At 41.1% G+C, this 23,568-nt stretch overlaps 1 protein-coding gene across 4 annotated transcripts in view; it reads left to right on the forward strand.

Moving 5' to 3' along the window:
- ipo8 (importin 8) overlaps positions 1–3,841 on the forward strand; it is a 107,072-nt gene extending 103,231 nt beyond the window's left edge. For all 4 annotated transcript variants that reach the window (XM_078165282.1, XM_078165283.1, XM_078165284.1 and 1 more), the window contains exon 25: positions 3,382–3,841. In XM_078165282.1, the coding sequence (XP_078021408.1) occupies position 3,382 (1 nt within the window). In that variant the 3' untranslated portion in view covers positions 3,383–3,841. The remainder of the gene's footprint in view (positions 1–3,381) is intronic.
- Positions 3,842–23,568: the final 19,727 nt, after the last annotated feature.

Genomic DNA, 23,568 nt, shown 5'->3' on the forward strand with positions numbered 1-23,568 from the left:
CCAGCCATGTTTGCAGTTTGGACGTGAGTGGATTTACACTGATTACTGACTTACTGACTCACTGACTGACTGAGGCTGCCCCCCCAATAAATGTGCTGACTGCAGCAGCTGCATATGCATGATTTCAGAGTGTGTGCCAGTTAAAATGTATGACTGGCACAGAGTTATTTCTGAGTTTTGAGTTCCTGAAGTTCCCATTTATGAAACGTAGCGTAGGTTACACCGTCGGCCTTTACCGTCAGAACGGAAAATGGGCGGTTAGTGACACCGTGACATTCTTTTACCGTGGTAAACCGTGACGCCGGTAACCGGCACATGCCTAGACTCACAAATGTCACATGACCCACGAACTGACAAAAAGCGATCCACAAATGTGCAAAACCAGTTTCACGTGTAAAAATGGATCCACAAATCCGTAAATACGACTTCACATGTATTTGCTGTGGTGATACTGTTTCATTTGTAAAACCTATAACATTTTTATGAGAAATTAAAGTGCGTGTTTACAGAGTAAGTTATGCGCATTTGCCATTCATGCTGTATTTTTGTGGATATGACTTTACACAACATAAATGTAAAAAAACATGTTTGTAGATAGTGAAATATTTGTGGATTGTGGAACACATTTGGAGATTGTCTTGTGTGGGTTACAAATAATAAAGTCCAATAAAAACATTCATATATATCTACAAGGCTGAATTGATACATTGAGGCTGAAACCAACCTGCGAGGAAGATAATGAGAGTAGGGATGTCCCCATCAAGTTTTTTTGCCTCCGAATGCCAATCCAAGTCAACTTTCAGCTCCCTGGCGATCTTTCTCGAGGCAGATATCACCTAATTTAGGTGTTTGTGGTAAAATAAGGAGGTTTCATGCACATCATTTCTAGGGATGTCTCGATCAAGTTGTTTTGCCCCAGATCCGAGTCATTTAATATTAGGTATCTGCCGATATCAAGTCCCGATCAGATACTTCTGTTTTCCCAAATGATATAGCTGCACAGTGCAAACTTTAAGTACTTAGCTCAAGTTATTTAGCTCAATCAGATTTACAGTGGGGAAAATAAGTATCAGTGCGTCAGCATGTTTTTCATATATTTCTACATATTTAACATATTTCTAGTGCAGCTATTCACATGCAAAATAACAGCAGACACTGGTATTAATTCAATAAGACTATACAGATGAAGACATCATAACATTAAAATCCATTAAAAAAAACATTATCTACAATAAAGTGAAATAACACAGGAAAGAAAATTTGAACATGCCAACTGAAATGTATTTGATAATTGGTGGAGAAGCCAGTGTTTGCAACGCAGCTTTTAAAATGCTTCCTGTATGAAGAAATTAATCTGTCATGGTGTTCAGATGGGATTTTGGTTCATTCTTCCACACACAGACAGTCTTTAAATCTAGAAGATTCTGAGGGGCAGCTCAGCATTCCAGTACTTTTATTTTCTTCCTCTGGGACCAATATTAAGTCTCCTTTGTCGTATGTTTTGGGTCATTGTCCTGCTAAAGGTCCACCGGCATCTCGTCCTAACCGTCCTGGTAGATGGCAAAGAAATTCATCCATTCATTTTCCCTTTGATCATTTGGATTCTGCTGGTCCCATGAAATGATAAACAACCCCATACCATGATACTCCCACCTCCAAACTACACTGTATGTGTGGTATTTTTAATAATAATAATAATAATAATACATTTTATTTATCAGCGCCTTTCAAGACACTCAAGGTCACTGTACATAGAGGATAAATAAATAAAAACAATACAGCAGCAATAATAAAACATTAAGAAGTTAGCAGCAGGCAATGACATTTAGTAGTGATAGGCTTGTTTAAACAGATATGTTTTGAGTTTGGATTTGAAAGTGTCCAGGGATTGAATATTTAGGATATCAGGTGGGAGGAATATCCAGAGGCGGGGGGCCGAGTGGCTGAAGGTTCTGGACCCCTGGTGGTCAGGCAGGGACAGTGAGGCTGATTGAGGAGGAGGATCTGAGAGTCCGGCTGGGTGTGTGGATGTGGAAGAGCTCAGTGAGGTATGGAGGAGCGAGGTTATGGATGGCCTTGAATGTGAGCAGTAGGGTTTTGAATTGGATGCGGTATTGTATGGGAAGCCTGGGGAGTTGATGGAGGACAGGAGTGATGTGCTGGATGGATGGTGTTCTGGTGATGATCCGGGCGGCAGCATTTTGGACCAGTTGAAGTTTATGGATGGATTTGAGGGGGAGACCAGTGAGAAGGGTGCTACAGTAATCCAGACGAGAGGTGACGAGGGAGTGGACCAGTATGGCGGTGCAGCTGGGTGTGAGGGAGGGACGAAGTTGATTGATATTGCGAAGATGGAAATATGCAGTCCGGGTGACGTTATTGATGTGGGTTTGGAATGATAGAGTACTGTCCAGGATGACACCCAGACTCCTAACCTGAGAGGAGGGGGAAACAGTGGAGTTGTCTAAGGAGGTGGAGAAACTGCTAGCTTTTGTGAGGGTGGACCAATGAGGAGAACCTCTGTTTTATCATTGTTCAGTTTGAGGAAGTTGACGGAGAGAGGGAGGCGAGAGGCTGGAGGTAGGTTTGTTGGAGAGATAGAGCTGGGTGTCATCCGCATAGCAATGAAACTGTATATTGTGTTTTCGAAAAATATGGCCAAGGGGGAGGAGATAGATAATGAAGAGGAGGGGACAGAGAACAGAGCCCGGGGGAACACCGGAGGAGAGGGGAGATGGCTGGGACGTGAAGGATTTTAACTGAATGAACTGAGTGCAGCCAGTGAGATATGATTTAAACCAGTCGAGGGGTGTGTTGGAGATTCCAATGGATGCCAGTCTGTCGAGGAGGATGGAGTGGGAGATGGTGTCTAAGGCTGCACTCAAGTCGAGGAGGATGAGGATGGGTAAAAGTCCGAAGTCAGCTGCAATCAGGAGGTCATTGGTGATTTTGATAAGGGCTGTTTCTATCCTGTGGTGAGGACGGAAGCCAGACTGGTCATATGTTGAGACATTTCTCCTCCAAACAGGGCACATCATATAACTAGCATTCCACTGGTTTCTCCAAAGGTTGTCTAGCGAAGTTAAAACAAACTCTTGGGCAAAAACACAATACAGGAGAAATGGTTTTCACCCTAAAAATATCACACCTATAGTTTAATACACTTCTCAGAATGCTGGCTGGTGGCTTTCATTCTGGAGAGCTCATTTGTAAAATCACACTTTTTTCCCACATTTTAATTGTTGAAATCTCTGTCTCTTCTTGGGTAGTGTAGCATCTAGTTATCAAGAATGACCAACAGCAACAGAATAACTTGAGAAGCCTTTTAAAACATACTGTATTGTTTAGTCTGGAGTTAAACTGAATCTTGTGTGTTTTCAGAGCACTGAGGAGACATGACGGACTGCAGAATCAAATAAGGGGCACAAAGAAGAGAGGAGCTGGTCTGACCTGACCTGAAGTGGATTTCATTCTAATCTGAATGATCTCAGTCCAGATCAGACCATATCAGACTAAGTGGATCCCACCAGGTCCCCTAGGTGCCATCATCATTTGGGACATGGTGCACTGTAAAGAGAGCCCCTACTGGAATTTCCCTATCTCCAGGACAGGACCGCTGGCCTGTGTGTGTGTGTGTGTGTGTGTGTGTGTGTGTGTGTGTGTGTGTGGACTCCAGAGAAAGGTCTGCATTATAGATATAAATGTCCTTGACCAGCAAAATAAGTTTAAGTTCTTGTACAGTGCAGTCCTTTGATGTTTGATAAGTAACTGTGTGTGTGCGTGTGCGCGCGTGTGTGTCTGAGAAGCTGTAAGAAATAAAAAAGACATCAGTGTGAGTTTATACGTACTGTAAGCACTTGTCTTTGTCTCTCTGTAGTTGAATACTTTCTATCATCTCATGAGGCAAAGGCCTAAAATGAGCAAGAAGAGCCCAATTTCTGTCAGGGTGCCTTGTATACAAAATGCAGATGGACAAGAAGGTCAAAGATCAAAGACTTGAGGCCTCCAGGTATGATGTCACACAAATGAAATGCAAAATTGTAGTGGGATCTCGAAAGAAGCATTTTTCTATCATTCTGTTTGTCCCTGAGTTTTGCCTTTGTAAGGGTTTTCATAACTAATTTAAGAAAATCATAAAAGTTCATATAACATTTTCTGAATTGTTCCATCCTCCAGTAGCTACCCTTACTAAACAGTGTCTGTGGTGTTTTCACAGTGTTAATACTTATTGGCAAATTACCAAATGTACCTTGGGAACATCAGCATATTAGCTTTGTAATTGTAAAGGTGGATTTATACTTGTGTGTCAGCTCTATGCAGAACCTATGCCGTAGCCTATGCACATGGCCTACGCCGTTGTGAGTATTTATACTTGCATGGTGGTGTGTCTGTATCACTCTGCAGTTACACCTCCAAAACACTACACGGCGGTTAGGGTTGGGACTCGTTAGGATTTTAACGATTCCAATTCCTTACAGATTCCTCTTACTGATTCCTACATTATATTCATTATACTTGCTATACTTAAACAAGTATATAATAAAAACAAATGCAATCATACAAATACAAAAACTTTAGTCTAACTGTTGCACAGTACAATTAGATGAAAATACACATTTGTGTGTGGTGTGTATTTCAGATATAGAGCTTGTATCATCTCCCTGAGAATATTTAACAAAAAAGTGATTCTCCGATTTCTACAGTAACACTGTTACCTCAAATTAACCACAGCAATGTAATAAAAAATAGCCTACTTATATGCATTCATGCTTGGGCACTGTTATTTATGTAACAACACCTGAACAGAACACACACACACATTGGCTGTTTCGGACCTCCCGCCACCCGCCTCCACCTTGATTAAACGCTGAAAATTAAATAAAAGAGGGAGACAAGTTTTCCTATTTTATCTTATTTTGTTATATTTCTACCTCTCCCCTCGCTGGAAGCCTCGGACCTCCTGCCGCCCGCTCTCGTGTCAAACAGGGAGGTCTCCCTCTCCGCTGAGCACCCACGGCGCACGCCCGGTCTGTTAAATAGCCTGTAACCATAACAACTGTGTGACACAAACTCAGTGCTTTAGTCATTAAATAATGTCGGGCTCGGTCGGGTTCGGACAGAAATATGCGGCCCGTGCCGCACTCTAATGGAAATGCACGTGACAGGTTTTTTTTTTTTTTTTTACAATCTAGGAACCGTTTGCAGGAACCTTTAGTGCAAATGTGATAGAACCGGAACTTTGGACCCGGTTCCAAAAAAGAACCAGATCCGGATCCCAACCTAACGGCGGTGGAGTTTCTGTAAAAACACACATTAAACATGGCTTAATACCGACAATTTGATACACCAGTACACAAATCGGCGTTATCATAACTGGCAGGATTGCTGGATACATTTTACAAATACAAATACAAATACAACATGCTTATGTTATTAACACAAGCCTATGGCATTTTATATTGTATAAATTAGCCTAGTGGCTAGTGGAGTTTCCTCTACTCACATGAAGCCAGCGACAACAGCAACATTTAACCAAGGTAATGTTACAAAATTCAGCTCTAGGTTCACAGACAAAACAACTGTCTTACACTTAACACTTTTTCAAACAAATACAACATGCTAACATTATTAACACAAGCCCATGGCATTTTACATTGTATGACTTAGCTCAACAACTGGCTGAGATTTCCTCTACTCATAAGAAGCCAGGATAAATCACACATACAAGACTTAAAATGCTATTTTTGTGGAGGCTTTTTTTGTTTTCACAATTTATTGTTTCTTATCTGTGAAATAAAAGTAAATGAAAGCTTTGTTTTCACTAAGGAAAATGGTTTCAGCTTACAAAAAAAACCCCAGGAGGTCTGCGTCGCTGCAGTGTGTAGTTACATTTCTGAAGAGCTGCACATCAGGCTACATCGTAGGTCACTGCGTAGGTTCTGCGTCATAGGTATGGCATTATTCAGTGTAGAAGTATAAATCCTGCTTAAGAATACTAGCATGCTAATGTTAGCAATGAGCTCCAAGGAACTTTGTGCCAAAGTACTTGTCTTATTTATTTAGCACCAAGCCTTTCGGTAAAAGTATAATACTTTAATTTCATGTCAGAAGTATTGGAAACCATTGGCTGCGTTGAATGTGGGAAAAAGTTTACCTTAATATTTGTAAAAAGGTAATGGCTACCTTAAAAAGACAGAAAAAAAGTATACAGTTAGGCCCAGAAATATTTGGACAGTGACACAATTTTCATGATTTGGGCTCTGCATGCCACCACATTAGATTTGAAATGAAACAACTGAGATGCAATTGAAGTGCAGACTTTCAGGTTTAATCCAAGGGGTTTAACAAAAATATCCTTTGAAAGGTTGGAACCATTTTCCAACAAAGTCTCCTCATTTAAGGGGCTCAAACGTACTTGGACAAATTAACATTACCATAAATACAATGTTCATTCTTAATGCTTTGTTGAAAATCCTTTGCAGGCAATGACTGCCTGACGTCTGGAATCCATGGACATCACCAAACGCTGGGTTTCCCCCTTTGTGATGCTTTGCCAGGCCTTTACTGCAGCTGTCTTCAGTTGTTGCTTGTTTGTGGGTCTTTCTGCTGTAAGTTTTGTCTTAAGCAAGTGAAATGCATGCTTGATGGGTTGAGATCTGGGGCCTCATGTACAAAGGGTGCGTACGCACAAAAACATGGCGTACGTCCTTTTCCACGGCAAAGTTCAGATGTATCAAGAGTGAAATGACCGTGGAAACGTGCGGTGCCTCACGCCGACTTCATGGCTGGCGTACGCACGTTTCTACAGCTGTTGATCCTTTGGCGACACCTAGAGGTGATGCTGGGAAACTTATAATAAATAAATGTGAAAACAATTAGTCCTCAGCCATCACAGGATGAATTTGTTTATGTCAACAGGAAGCATTTTCATTCGATCAATGTACAGATCATATGTGATGCGCAAATGCAATTAACCAACATTGTGGCGAGGTGGCCTGGTTCAACGCATGATTCATACATTCTGAGTAACAGCATGGTTGGGAACAGACTACAAGCTGGCACTGTGCGTGATGGGTGACTTCTTGGTGAGTAAATAATTTATTTGTTTAATTGTCCTAATATTAATCCCCCTGATGCACATTGAGCATGTGCGCCCCCAAATATTATCCTGTCTTCACAGCATCAGTGCCAGTAAGTGGTTAAAGTTAGTGACTTACTGTTTTTTGCTGGTCAAACTACAGCTTCAGAGCTTTCTAACAAGCCCCTGATTGTTTCTGTGTGTAAAGTACTCATGTCAATAAACCCGTGCATAATGTGTGAAATTTCTTAATCAGCCTCACCTTTTCCCGGCGCTCTTCTGCATTTATTCATGAACATTTATGCATGAACCTCTATCTTATAGGACTGTGAGCAGGCTATATGACCTGTATGAACACATTTGTTGTAATTTATACAAAGTTATAGGTATACACCTTGGGGGTAATCCGAGTCACCCACATGTGCTTCTACCACCCCTGAGAGAGCAGTGTCACCCACAACTGCGGCGACTCACTGTTCGAACGGGGTGAGCTCCTCCTTTTGTGCGTACAACGTTTTCTGGATTTAAGCGTACGCCATGTTTCAGAAGGAAGTCCACACAAGTCTTTGTACGTGAGGCCCCTGGTGATTGACTCGGCCATTGCAGAATATTCCACTTTTTTGCCTTAAAAAACTCCTGGGATGCTTTCTCAGTATGTCTTTGGTCAGCACCGTCCAATCAACTTTGCTGTGTTTGGCTGAATCTGAGCAGAAAGTATACCCCTATACACTTCAGAATTCATCCAGCTGCTTCTGTCTTCTGTCACACCATCAATAAACAGTCCCAATGTAAGCCATGCCTGTCCATGCTATCACACTGCCTCCACCATGTTTTACAGAAGATGTGGTGTGCTTTGGATCATGAGCCATTCCAAGCCTTCTTCTTACTTTCTTCTTCCCATCATTCTGGTACAGGTTGGTCTTAGTTTCATCTGTCCAAAGAATGCTGTTCCAGAACTGGGCTGACTTCTTTAGAAGTTTTTTGGCAAAGTCTAATCTGGCCTTTCTATTTTTGAGGCTGTGGTGAACCCTCTGTATTTGCTCTCATAAAGCCTTCTCGTTATGGTAGATTCAGATACTGATACACCTACTTCCTAGAGAGTGTTCTTCACTTGGGTGGATGTTGTGAAGTGGTTTTTCTTCACCATTGAAGAAAATGGGTCCTGCAATCATCCACCACTGTACCTCCGTGGATGTCCAGGCCTTTTTGAGTCCCTGAGCTCACCAGTGCACTCTTTTGTTCTCAGAATGTACCTGTTGATTTGGCCACTCCTAATATTTCCGCTATCTCTCTGGTGGATTTCTTCTTTTTTTCAGCCTAAGGATGGTCTGTTTCACTTCCATTGAGAGCTCCTTTGACCGTATGTTGTGGATTCACAGCAACAGCTTCCAAATGCAAATGCCACACCTGGAATCAACTCCAGACCTTTTACCTGGATAATTGATGATGGATTAATGAGGGAATAGCCCATGCAGACCATGAAATAGTATTTGAGTCAACTGTCCAATTACCGTTGGTCCCTAGAAAAAGAGGTGGGTACATATTAAAGAGCTGTAATTCCTCAACCCTCCAATTTGGATGTGAATACCCTCAAATTAAAGCTGCGAGTCTGCACTTTAAGCCCGTGTTGATTATATAACTGAATATCTTGAATATGTTTTAGTAAACAGCTAAAATAACAAAACTTGTGTCAGTGCTTAAATATATATGGACCTGACTGTACTTCATAAATTTCTGTAACAAGGTAATGCAGATGTAACGTTTTTGTATTATAAGAGAATGAATGGAAAACAAAGGCTTCCTTAAAGGTTGACAAAATTCAACTCCCTTGCCTTTGCATAGCCAGGAATTTTTTTTGCAGCCCAAGCAGCATAGTCAGCACTATGTGACTCAAGTTGCCAGCCTTTTTGTATGTGGGGGCCATGTGGGTACTAAATGGGCTGAAAAATTGCCCCTATATGGGATTGTCCACAAGTTCCATATTGACCCCATGCCAATTGCCCACATGGGTGGATTTATCCAAGTGGGCTTCACATGGGTTATGCTGGGGCTACCTGGGTAGCAAGTGGGTATGGGTCCAAAGTGGGCACCTTATGTGGGACTTACATAGATAAACCCACCCTTGTAAGCAATTGGCATGGGGCAGTTATGGAACCCCTATACAGGGCCTATTTTTTAACCTTTTTACTACCGTCATGGGTCCTACATACAAACATTGGTTGGGTTACAGCAGGAAGGGTATAGGAGAAATGGCAGAGTGTGCAGGTTAAGGTGGGGGAAAAAATAACTCTTTTTTCTTTTTCAAAAAAAAGGAAAGGTAAGAAGTTAGCCTGTGTACTATATTTTCAGTAATCTAGTGCCTTTGTTTAGCTAGTGGGCCATACTCATCTGATCCCATAGCACACATTTGTTGTGAGTGAGTGAGTGAAAGAAAACCCTATTAATATTCCAATGAACCAATGTTAACATTAAGACATTGAACAGTTTTTTCCAACTCTTAACTTTTTTCCAACAACAATTATGATGTCAGTTACAAAGTCACCTTTACTCAATATCAGTAATTACCAACAGCAAGCAATATTTTAAACATTACAAATTTATATTGTGGTGAGTTAAAAACTACAAAGGAGGATTAGGGCCATGTTAAAGAAAAAAATATGATCAGATTTCAAGAATAAAGTTGTAATATTATGAGAATAATGTTATAAATTGACAATAATAAAGTTGTAATATGATGAGAATAAAGTTGTAAATCTACGAGAATAAAGTTATAATATTATCAGAATAAAGTCATAATATTATGAGAATAAAGTCATAATATTACCAGAATAAAGTCATAATATTATGAGAATAAAGTTGTGAATCCATGAGAATAAAGTCATAATATTACCAGAATAAAGTTGTAAATCTACGAGAATAAAGTCCTAAATCTATGAGAATAAAGTCGTACATCTAAGAGAACAAAGTTGAAATATTATGAGATTAAACTCGTAATTTTAGGGATAAAAAAGCCATAGATTAAGACCAGAAAGTTGGGTGACATCATATAAAAAACGACAAAATGTGTACAAACAGTGTTGGGGGTAACGGTAATATCCGTTTTAGCAGTACCAAAGTAGGCCTAATATAACGTGTTACCAACAGGATTTCAGGTAATATTATTACATCTACAATGTCGTGAAACGCATTATTGTTTTCATTGATCCACACTACATCCGCCAGTGCGCCACCAGAAAAAAGATCCACTGATGTTTGTTGTGTCATATTACAGACAGCATTATAGAAGGGTGCCGCTGCACTGTGCATTAAAATGTTCAATGTGTTTCCATTCATATACCTGCAATGCATCCCGTTCTGTTTTGTGTCCTAAGGATGCCTGAAAGCAGCGAGGATAAGGAGCTGGCCTCAGGTGGGTTTTTCCTCTTCCCAGTGATCAACACATCTGGGTGAAGCCATCATATGTGCGTTAGTATGTTGGATGTTTTCCCATTCACACCTCAACCCAGCACACAGTCCTATTCTTCCGTATAACTCTCTCTCACCTATGTAAACACTGATAGTCTTTAGATTTTACTGTGTATGCTACCCTGTGCAACCCACATTATTTTCATAATGATATATATAGGCAAAAATGCTGTCTGTTGCTTCTTTAAATGGGTAAAGTGGTTAAGTTTACCCCTGCACTAGGATTTGTCCATAAACAGAGCCAAGAGGTTCAAGAAAGGGAAATTAATGTTCCAACAATGAAAGAAATAAAGAAAACTAACTGCGTAAAAAAAAAAACAATCAAAAGGCACATGAGGGAGGCATGGATTAAGAGGGCCGGGAGCCACAGAGACTCCTTTTGAGTAGGGTCTAGAATTTGGTGCTACACCCCTGTGTACACAGTCTATTTCCTTGCCTCTAAACTGGTATTCCTGGAGTGTTCTGTTGCACCTTGTGCATTGTAATGCTTCTTTTCTTCATCTCTCTGAGTGGAGGGTGTAAGGAGGGATGTGCTCCTTGGTCATGAAGCATTGTGGGAAATTCATTCTGCAGTGGTGGAATCCACTCCTCCATCATTAGTTTTCTGTCTGTGCTTCGGGATCTCTCTTCCACTGTCTTTAAAATAATTTGTCCTGCCTGTGAATGACTCCAGCAGGTGGAAGATGTTTTTGTGGCTGACATATCTAGGCCAAGCACGAACGCTGCTGCAGCAGTAACAGGCATTCCTACACCAGGAAAAGAGAGCTGGAGGAAAGAACACAGTAGATGTTATCAAGAACAGAAATGGAGAGAGAAAAGAAAAGATCAGTGGAAAAAAACACACCAAATCCACTGAAGTTAGGGTTGGTTTGATTTGGAGCCCTGGGACTGTCAGCCTCCCGTGGGATGGAATCCTTCAGTCAGGCCAGTTTTTCTTAGAATCTAACCCACACTGTTCAAATACCCAACAAAAGACAACAACAGTCGTCAGAGTTCCATATGAAATAGGTTAACTGTAAATTATCAAAGAGTACAAGTAAACAGAGCTGGTCTGGGGAGCAACTGCTTAGTTGCACCAGCTGTAACTGGGAGTCAAAATTAAGCTGTGTGTGATTGTAATGTTGTGTTGACACCCAATGTGATGCAAATTTTTACTCACACGAGTTTGAACGCTCAAATATTTTGTGTTGACTTGCTTCATACGTGCAAATAACTAGTGTCATATGCGTGTGAAATTGCATGCATGCAAGTACCCAAAACACAAACATTTCCGTGAGAGGGGACAGACTCCCTCCAACCAACATTAGACGTTAGTTAGACGTTTGACTATATTACGAGGGTTGCTGCTTTGTATCTGCTGTGGAAGGCCCAAAACCATTGGAGATCCATACACCACCGTGTCTGGGTTAGGCTTGTGCTGATTTCCAGTTTAACCGGTTCGGTCCGGTTTAAGAGCTCCACCCGGTTTAATTCACGTCAACCGGATAAACCGGAGGAGAAAAAAAAAAAAAAGAACAAAAGCTTTTCACATTGGCAGCGTGTCAAGGGACTATATTCAACTTATCTTGCATTGTAACATGCATTATGACAACTTAAAAAGGTTTATCTTTGTTTATAAATGAAGTGGAGGAGCCTACAAGTGTTTTGTTTAGTTTGTCTCAGAGGCTTCAGAGGGACTCCGCAGCTCCGCTCCGCTCAGCTGTCTGCTGCTGTTGCCAGAGATCAAATTTCATTGGGGTGGGGAAAAGTGCGAGGGAGTCAGCAGTCATTCAGTTTGTTGCCCTAGTAACCCGTTTCCACTGAAGAAGTTCCTGGTACTATTTGGGGGGCTGGAACTACTACAGGAACGTCTTCTCGCTTGGCCCTCTCAACCGCCATATCTCCACTGAGAGAGCAGAGTCGGAGGCAAGGCTATTCAAGAGAACGCTGAGACACGGGGTCAAACTTGGGGGGATTGCACATGCGCAGTAAAATCTGGTCTGCACTTCCTCAAAGGCTCAGTAGATGGCGTGAGACCGCGGAATAAGGGGGATGTGCATGTCTATGTGTGCATGCGTGTCATTTTCACAGCTTATTACTGGACTGTCACTGGTGGCCTGCGTTGTGGGTGAGAATGACAGAGATGCAATTCCGACAGCTTCAGGCAGCCGCCGTCCAAAAGTCCAAGCAGACCACACCAAGCGCACTCCTTGATCGCCTGAGCGGATCCTGCGCTTTTTATCCAGCACCCCTGCTGTCACCCTCCAGCATCGCAGCTCAAGTTACACTGCGCATGTGCAATCCCTCCATGTTTGACCCCGTGTCTCAGCCTTCTCTTGAATAGCCTTGGTCGGAGGAAGGCTCCATGGTGTCCTTCTGCGTCTTCTTCTTCTTGTGTAACCTTGTGTGTATTGGCGGTTAATACAGCATTACCGCCACTTAGTGGATTGGAAGCGCATTACACCTATAATGGGCTTTTATTGGATAAAATAGCTCAAATGCAACCCCCAGTGGTAAAATTACAGTTGCAATCAAAATGATTCAACCCCCATTGCATATTAGGCTTATTGGCAAAATGTACAATTTTTCAGCTGTTTGCAATAAACAAAGTAGACGAAAACAGTTGAAATAGTTTAATAAAACTAATATTACCATGGGTTTTATCCAAATTCAATGCAAAATGCTACTTTTAATCACTACTGCAGTCTCAAAATTATTCAACCCCCTGTCTCAAGCACACCTGATGCAACTAATCAAAATTATTCAACCCCCTGTCTCAAGCACGCCTGGTGCAACTAATCAAAATTATTCAACCCCCTGTTTCAAGCACACCTGGTGCAACTAATCAAGGGCTTCATTAGTTCAGGTGTGCTTGAGACAGAACACATAAATACCTGGACTGGCTAGGGGTTTGTTGAGAGTGACGTTTGATTGCATGTTAGAAATATGGCAAGTCAAAAGAATTGTCCAAAAAGTTCAGAGAAGAAATCATTGCCTTGCACAAACAAGGAAAAGGATACAAAAAGATAGCAAAAGCTTTGAATGTTCCTAGAGATACAGTTGGAAGTATAGTTCGCAAGTTCAAAGTTAAAGGAACAGTGGCTACACTACCTGGACGTGGCAGAAAGACGAAACTGTCAGCGGCTGCCACCAGATTCCTGAGGAGGCAAGTGGTCAAAAACCCTCGAGTGACTGCAAAACACCTGCAGCAAGACTTGGTGGCAGCAGGCACTGAGGTTTTAGTTTGCACAATAAGGCGCATACTAAACACCGAAGGGCTCCATGCCCGGACTCCAAGACGTACACCACTACTGACCCAAAAGCACAAGAAAAGTCGGCTCCAATATGCTCAAAACCATATAAATAAGCCACAGAAGTTTTGGAATTCTGTTCTGTGGAGCGATGAAACAAAACTGGAACTTTTCGGGCCTATGGAACAGCGGTATGTCTGGAGGAAGAAGAATGAAGCATATGCTGAAAAGAACACCCTGCCTACAGTGAAGCATGGCGGTGGCTCAGTGATGCTCTGGGGCTGCTTTGCTGCCTCTGGCACTGGAAACCTGCAGCGTGTGGAGGGCACGATGGATTCAGTCAAGTATCAGGAAATCTTAGGTGAAAACGTCATGCTGTCTGTGAGGAAGCTGAAGCTTGGGCGTCATTGGACCTTCCAAAAGGATAATGATCCAAAGCATACCTCAAAGTCCACCAAGGCCTGGTTTCAGAAGAAGAAATGGAAGATTCTAGAGTGGCCGTCACAGTCGCCTGACTTGAACCCCATAGAAAATCTCTGGTGGGATTTGAAGAATGTGGTTGCAAAATGCACACCCAAGAATATTACTGAACTGGAGGCCATTGCCCATGAGGAATGGGCTAAGATTCCTCAGGAACGCTGTCTGAAGCTGGTGTCTGGCTATGCATCACGTTTGCAGCAGGTCATAAAAGCAAAAGGGTGCTCTACTAAGTACTGAAGATGCTTGTCATGAAGGGGTTGAATAATTTTGAGACTGCAGTAGTCATTAAAAGTAGCATTTTGTGTTGAATCTGGATCAAAACCCTTGTAATATTGGTTTCATTGAACTACTTAAACAGTTCTTGTGTAATTTGTTTATTGCAAACAGCAGAGAAATTGAATATTTTGCCAATAGGCCTAATATGCAATGGGGGGTTGAATAATTTTGATTGCAACTGTAGGTATAAAATTCAATATATCGGTTCGGTTAGATATTTGGCTTTAAATCAAACCGGTTGGAAAATTTTCAAACCGGCACAAGTCTAGTCTGGGTCCATTGGATGCTCCAGAGGCACACAGCTCACAGTACTTCACCACCTTTCTCCAGGGGCTGCGCCTGGATGATGGCTGCTAGTTCAGGCTGGCCAGCACCCAGTTTGACAACCTGTTGGTAGGGTTTCAGCAGCAATCTGCCTTCATCCAGTCACTTTTTTCATTTTGTTTTGCAAGTCATAAAAGTCTTATTCATGAAACCCTCTGTATCTGCTTGTCTCGTCCTTCCTTTCAAAGGGAGATTATGTATTCTTCTATCTACCATAATAAAGCAAACAGGAGTGTGAAATTAGTACCAACCAGATGCTAGTATATAAAAGGGTCTGGTAGATTTCACACACAAATCACAATTTGCTATAAGAGGCCCCTTGAGACATAATTCATACTTGGCTTTACAAGTAACATCATAAGCTTGCACATACATCACTGTACTCATACCAACACTGCCATACTCTCACACATGCCCATTCAAACACTGACACATGCACTACTACACTGTATACATGTACACCACCATGCTCACACCAATGGCAGTTCTAGGGGGGGCATGTGCCAGTGCCCCCGTAACTCTGAGTCCGGCCCCCCGTAAATGAATTGTAAAATGTCACTTCGATGAGGTTGTCAGTCAGTCAGTGAGAGATCACAGGCTGAAATTGGCATTTCATCCTCACATGCAGCCGTTATGGTCAAGCTGCATGTAGCCTGCAGAGTTTAACTGAAAAGGAGTGAAGTACTTTCACTGCACGCGACATAATGTGGTCCTGTGTATCTTGGAAGGTGAGAACCAGACATATAATTAGCATTACCATGAACCTTTTCATTCCTTCTGAATGGGTGAGTGTTTCCATCTGAATAGGTTTCTCAGTCACTCAGATCATCACACTAAGTGTGCTATACAAAGTTTTGATGCAAATATTCAAGAACACATCGTCACTGTCGATGTCTGAACTACCACATAAAAGTGACATTATACAATTCTTCACATTATAAACTAAAAAAAAAAGATTTTGTCTCTTAATTAATGTTAAAGCGGGGTTTGGCTGGAAGTTGGCAGGCATCCGGAAGGCTTTCGGATGGCGTGGGAAATTTGACGTGGCTGCATCTGTATATACAGTGTTTCCCATACACTGAATGTGTTTACATGAACAGTTTAATTCCCTTTTCATTTGGAATGAAAGTTCATTCCTATTAAAAGTGATCTTGTAAACACCTAATTCGGAATGAAAATGGCCAATGCGATTGAAAATTCATTCCGATGTAAGGGGCTGGAATATTCTATTTCTAATTCCGAATGAAAGAATTTCTCGCACTTGTATACACTCATTCCTCTAAGTTCATTCTGGTCTGCACATGCTCGTTTCCTTGCCCTTTTGGCGTGATGATAGCGCGCACGACTCCTTGCACTAACCGGTTTCCATTCGCCAAAGCACGGTCTTCTATCTCCCTTCTTCAACCTTCTACCTCCCTTCTCCTCCTCAACAGACGAAGCATTAGCAGAACAAGGTTGTTGTTGTACTGCTGCTTCAATAAAATAAGCAAAACAAGCCCGAAAAAGGCACTAAGAATGTCATCATCAAGCATCTTGTTATCCAGTACGAGGACTACAGTGTTTTCTTCTGGTAAACGTAAACATGTAACATCCACCCATTCTCCACTGAGAATTCTTTGGCTCAACCCTCCCCCTCACTCCCTCTCACCCTCCCCGGCCTCACCACAGACATCATTCTCCTAGCGCTAGCGTGAGCTTGAGTTGATAAGAGCAGAACGCATAAGCGGAATACTGAGGAATACTGACATCCACTTCATGAAGCATTCATGAAAACACCCGGAAAACATCAGCAGAGAATTGTGTGGCTGTATTTAAGACAACTCTGAGCCTGCACGCCAACACACAGCACCATTGAAGTAAGCTCTGAAAACTTTTTCTTTCTCATGTGGGGTGTTTTATTTCGAAAATTGACTGGATACTCTTGTCTTTTCTGCGCATGACTTCCTGTTTGACTCATTTGATTTGTGCAAACTGATATGCCGTCGCGCGGTATCTGTCAGAAATAGACCCGGCGCGTAACCTATTTTAAGCGGAGCGGAGCGGAGCGCTGAGCCACTTCTAGGCCGTGGCTGGTGTAGTGCTAGGGCCACACTGCCAACGAAGTGCTGCGAGGTGCTGCGAAGCGCAGCGCACCAAAATTCTCACGCAAGCCGGAGCATTTCCATTCACATCAGACGCGCATTTCTCCACGTTGGTTGACAAAGCACTTCTAGTCCCAGCTGTTGTCTCCATCACATTTTGGGCTGTTTTTCCATCATGGGTAAGTAAATAACCCCATAAAATTATACGCCATGTTTTCCTAACAACTGTACATGTATGTCCACTTCTTAGTAATGAGTATATATATATGTATATATATGTATATATATATATATATATATATATATATATATATATTATATATATATATATAAACACACACACATATATATATACACATCGCATTTGTCAAACGGGGTGTTTTATTTTGAAATTTGTTTTATTCTGAAAATTGACCGGATGCTGTTATTGTTCCTTTGTCTGACTTCCTGCCTGGCTTGACACATTCACTCGCGGCTCACGCAGAAAATAGACCAGACGCCGAAACGATTGCTGCAGGGCTGGCCATGGAGCTGCGCGGCACGAGCGGTGTGGATGACACAATCGGTTAACATGGGCGCTGAAAGGAAACTGGCTTCACTTCCGCAGGCGGTGTGGCCCTGGGGTCACTGTCTGCAGGTCGCCTGCCTCAGCTACATTTTCGGATAAAGTGTTAGACTACATACAGACAGCTTTCCCTTACACTCATTTTGCATCTATCATCATCTACCAGTTAGTGACTCCCTAGCTGTCATCCCAGACATTTTCCTACCACACATTTCTCATCAGAGTTGTACTAATTTCATGCAGGGCTTATTTCTGTCATATACTTAACTATGCACATATGCATATATACATTCCATAGTCTGTCACGTTTTGCTTTATGCATGTTTCTCTAGCTGCGCATCTACCCGTAATTTTCTCTTTATTTATTTATTAGAAGCCTGTTGCCTGCTGGTAAAGTAAAGATCACCTCATGTCAAATGGTCTGTTGTCCCTCTCCCTTCTTACTCTTCTTTTGGGGGGGTTCCCTATTCGACTATGGATTCCTCATCCTCCTTAAATCACACCATCTCTATGGGGTCTAATCGCCAAACACTTCATCAGAGGGGGCTTTGAACAGGAAAGCTCTTTTGCCAGTTGTTTTCTTTGCATAAGGAACTGAAAAATAGAGTTGAAGATAAGTTTAAGCCAGTGACTATGTCTCCTTACATTTAGAGATGACCATTTCAGTGATTCGTACATTGTGCAGTGATGAGTAAGGAAAGGACATCAGAGGACAAATCTGCAATTCTAGTCTATTAAAAACTGTTAATTGGAACAAGATCTGATTTTGATGCATTTTGATAAACAACATCACAACACTCCAATATTGGAAGAATTAGTTAAGAGGCAAGTTTTTTTTACGAACATTATATGTAAAGCAGTTACATGATTGATATAAACTATTAATTCCAAAATTGACTAAAAAACATAAAACATAATCAATATATTCTTTAAATGAGAGTTCAGGGTCAAGATATTTAATTTTGTCAACTTTATGCAGGTGAGTGCCATTTTTACATGTTATTGTACAGGAGCCTGTTTTTGATTTAAACTTTTGTCTAGTACCAAAGATCATAACACAGGATTTTGTTTTATTGAGTAATAATTTATTAAGTGAAAGCCAATCTTGTAGGATACAGACGTCAGATTGAAGAGAAGCTTTAAATTGTAGTAAATCCAGTTTAGATGTGTATATGACAGTGTCATCGGCATAAAGCTGAACATTACAGTTATTGAATATAGTTGGTAAATCATTAACATAGATAGAGAAAAGAAGTGGTCCCAGTTTTGAACCTTGGGGCACACCTCTTTGCTGAATCATCAGATCTGATTTATTACCATGTAATACGACACATTGTTTACAGTTGTGAAGGTATGAATTGAACCACAAAACTGCATTATCAGATAGAACAATAGCAAGGAGTTTATCTAAAAGTAAATAACGATCAACAAAATCAAAAGCTTTGGTTAAATCAATAAAAAATTGCACCAGTAAGTTCCCCATTATCTGCAGCGGAAACCACATCATTAGTAAATTTGAGTAGTGCAGAAGTAGTGGAATGGTTAGGCCTGAAGCCAGATTGAAATGGATAAAAAAGATATTGTTGATACAAAGATAGGTTAAAAGTTGACTGTAAATTATTTTTTCAAAAACTTGTGATGGAAATGGAAATGGAACAGATGATGGATATAGGTCTATAATTGTTAAAGTCAAGTATATCACCTCCTTTATGTAGTGGGGTGATACGTGTATATTTCCAGATAGCTGGTAACTCCAGGGGTGCCTCCAGAAATTTTTCATAGGGGTGGCTAGATGGGGCCACTTAAAATCTTGGGGTGGCACACCAAAACTAAAAGCCATAATTTCAGGATTGTATTATACTGCTGTAGTATATAGGCTAGTAAAAAAAACTATCAGAAAGACTTAAGGAAACGCCTACTGATATACTTTGGTTTATTGTGTTACATTTAATGTTACTAATGATCTAATGTGCATAGACTAATAACAGAACAGTTAACATTTTGAGTTCCACAATAATCTTGTTTTATTATGTTATGTATATGTGTTAGGCGATTCATTGTTTTTAAAATAGGCTAGTTATCCTTTTCCTTAAAAAGACACATATACAGCTTAATTTAAAGGTGTACATTTATTGTAATCAAAACAGTTACTGGGAAAAAGCAGGTACTGGCAGATACAAACAGAAGCAAGTACAGAAATACTCATATCTTTGATTTATGTAACAAGAATTTCCCACCAGGGATCAATAGTCTTTCTGGTTCTGATTACCAGGCTATACAGCATGTTTAACAAACACTCATATCATTGCTTAATGTAATACAAAAAAAATTATTACAGTTACAAAAAAATTTCCCACCAGGGATCAATAATCTCTGATTCTGATTACCAGGCTATACAGTATGTGTAACAAACTTTCATATCTGAATCCCATTAGTCCGACCTCCCAAAAATCCGACTGCAGTAAAGTTACATTTCAGGGGGGACCAGGCAACTTCCTCCTTTCAGTAAACATAGAGTAGCGGTACCACTAAACAGCTGCAATGTCTCTATGCGTGGACTGTGAGGACAGTTGCGTGTATCTCATCGACAGGAAATCACATCATCTGCTATATGTGACATACATGTCCTTATTTGAATAACACATCCTGGTATTCCCCACACACGGGAAGATGTTTTAAGTAGGGGGGCTGCCAACTGAATGAATAAATGAGTGACATCATTGTATTTTTTTTTTCCTGCTGTAGCCTATAGTGCATCTCACATCGACACTCACTAGGCTGCTGACTGGCTGCCATAAGCTACACACAAATAAAACATTAAGAAGTTCTAACAAATGCAAATTTTATTACCTTTTTTCATAAGGAGGCCAAGTAAAATTCACCACATGACAAAAGCAGACAAGAACTACCGTAGTTTGAGCGCTGTCCTTGGTGCTGAAGATGCCCCCGAGCCTGTTACAGGCAGCGGTTATGACAAAATCACTTTAAATGCTGTCCTTGGTGCTCCAAAACTCACTATCTCTGACATGACGAGCCAAGACAGTGTACATAGATAAAAAACAACATCAGCAGAAAAACAGAAGTCCTGCAAACCAACAGCAAGCGGCGATCACCATGGCCAAATAACGTCGCATATCTGTAACTAGAGCACTCGGAGAGCACAGACCTCCGCCAAGCAGCTCGGATTTCCCACCATTTTATTATTTTATCCACTTTGCTTCAACCAATCACCACCAAAATTATCATCAAAAATATCATTATCATCTGTTCCTTGTCCCATTATCAACCTTTCCTGAAAATTTCATCAAAATCCGTTCAGAACTTTCTGAGTTATTTTGCAGACAAACAAACAAACTGACAAACAGACCACTGCTGGCAAAAACATAACCTCCTTGGCGGAGGTAATAAAGAAATAAAAACAAGACAGCTGTTGGCAACTAAGGCTGTTGCTGTTGCTGCTGCAGCTACTATTAGGCTACTACTGTTATCCAAACTAAATTAAAGGAAGCAAAGATTGTTTAACCCGTCTAGCAAAGTTACATATTTTCACCACTGTTTTAGTTATGAAATAGCCTCACATATGATATTCAAGGTGCACACACACACAAGCAGGATCTCACACACATAAAACGTGACTGGAATTAATAGACAAGCAGTAAATGCACAGTGGGGGTTATTTGTTTTCTGTATCAGCATGACGCGCTGTGTTAATTGAGTGAATTGTCCGAGTCGGACGCGAGTTAATTGGAGTTTGATTTAATTTAATTACACTAAAGTTGTTGAGTTAAACCATACTAACCATATGAGTCCTTTTCGTTTTTATACAATTTTTTATTGCTACATTTTGAAATCAAAAAGAGTTAAGTTTTTTCAGGGGTTTCAACATGGGCATTTCTAGCCCATTTTTGGGGTGCTGAATCTCAGCACCCCTAAAATTTGAGAGATTTTTCTTTTTTTTTCTTTTTTTTTTTTTTTTACTGTATGTCCTTTTTTAACAAGCTAGAAAAGTGTCAAAACCATACAGTACTTGGTTGAAGCCCTCCCACCTTTCCCCGACCCGGGCTCTGAGCACTCTATCTGCACAGAGCAATGCGCTGCCTTCCAGAGTGGGTGATATGCAGTAGTGGTGAAAGTAAGTTGTCTTCCCCCAGAAATTAGGGTTACGATATGTTTATTTTATGATTCCAATCCATTCCTCTTTTGCTGTGGCTCAGCATTTAAATAACCTTTATCAGATTTGATGGTTTAGTCACAGACTTTCCCAATAAGTGTTGTGCTTTTCTTTCACAAATGTGGGAATGAAATTGCGTTAAAATGTACAAAACAGTGAAATTTATCTTGCCTGGCCGGGCAGCTCTCTGGGTGCTCAGTACCCCTAAACCTCTGATCCTAGAATCGCCCCTGGTGCACACACACATACAAGTGCAACTCACGGCTTGAGCGATGAGAGAAAGGAGACCTCAGGGGACACACTGGTTTGGGTAGAACAACTATGGAGTAGATGATCCCGGCCAGAGAATCAGGGTCAAGAGGATAGGCCTACTTTAACTTTCAATGCAGGAGCTTCACAAGTGTAGCATGCGTGTGTGGTTCTGAAATAAACAAAAGGAAAAAAAGCTTTACACTCAATTCTTACAAATATGCATACAATCTTTAAACATGGGCGGCTTCTCACCTTAATCATTCATGCACACACGTCAAAAGAGAGAAGGAGAGAAAGTTGTTAATGGGCTCTGTGCACCAGCTCCACTACTTCCTGAAAGGAAGAGTATTTTCTATCCTATACTATTGGATTAAGTGATTAATCAGGTGTGTGCTGGGTGTGCCGCACACCTGATTAATCACTTAATCTGCACAGTGCCGCTTGAAACTAACCAGACGCGTGTCCGCGTGCCGAAGATGCATGTGTCCGCGTCCACGCGCTTACTGACGGGAACGTTCTTACGGGAGTGGCAGCCTGTTCAAATGTGCACCAAATATGAATGTTCCATGGCAGCCTGTTCAAATGTGCACCTTTTTTCTCGTTGTGAAAATAAGAATGTCCATAACACTGCATTTTGTAGATGTAAAGCCCTGTGTGACTTTTGTTTTTTTTTTTCCTGTTAAAATGTTCTCATAAATGTAAGATAGAAAATACTGCAATATTTTGTGTGCTGTAAAGTGGTTTGAAAAAAATGAAATCGGTATCGGCCCAAAAAATTGTAATCGGTGCAAGTCTACTACCAAGTTTAGTAAAAAATCGATGTGGTTAGGCCTAGGTAAGAAATTAGCTCTCTAGCGCCCCCATTTTGTTTGATCAGGTCAATAATGGAGGAGTCCCCTCAGATTATGCGTGGTCATATGCTTACAAAGTTGTGAGGTGATCGGTGAAACCCTTGAGATTTTATACAACTTTATGTGATGAGCCACGCCCTCTGCAATATTTATTGCCTTATAGAAGCTCAGTTTTAGTAAGTTTCCAACTTTTGCTAAGAGGGAACTTTAGATGTTGGTCCCTAGATTATGTTCACCACCTTTCATGCAGATCGCTCAAACTTCCTAGGAAGAGATCAATTTTAAGTGTTTTTCAAAAAAATCAAAATGGCGGAAAATCTATATAACCGGAAGTTATGGGTTCTTGAGGCAAATTTGTTCCTCATGAGGAGAGGCATCTCTGTGCAAAGTTTCATGTCTCATATATGTTCAGATATACCCATTCAAAGTTTGCAATTTCAATCGGTTGCTATAGCGCCCCCCTTTGGCCAGTTGATGTAATACTGCTTCATTTGCATCCTCCCATTACCCTTTACCACTGTGCCAAATTTCACATGGATTGACCAAGTCATTGAGAAGAAAAACATGGAACAGACATACCCCCACACACACACACACACCCACAGACAGTTTTCATCATTATATAGTAAGATATAGTAAGATATTTAACTGATTGTAGATAACCTAATGAGGCTCATCTTCATGGAGATGTTGAGAACCCAGTGCCATTTGCTGAGGAGATCCAGAAAATCCCCATCCCACAGGACCTGGTATCCCAGTATGAGAGACCCTCAAAGGAGGAAGTAGTTGCCTCAC

The sequence above is a fragment of the Epinephelus lanceolatus genome, chromosome 23, assembly GCF_041903045.1.
Source record: "Epinephelus lanceolatus isolate andai-2023 chromosome 23, ASM4190304v1, whole genome shotgun sequence".
In the NCBI taxonomy this organism is placed as follows: domain Eukaryota; kingdom Metazoa; phylum Chordata; class Actinopteri; order Perciformes; family Serranidae; genus Epinephelus; species Epinephelus lanceolatus.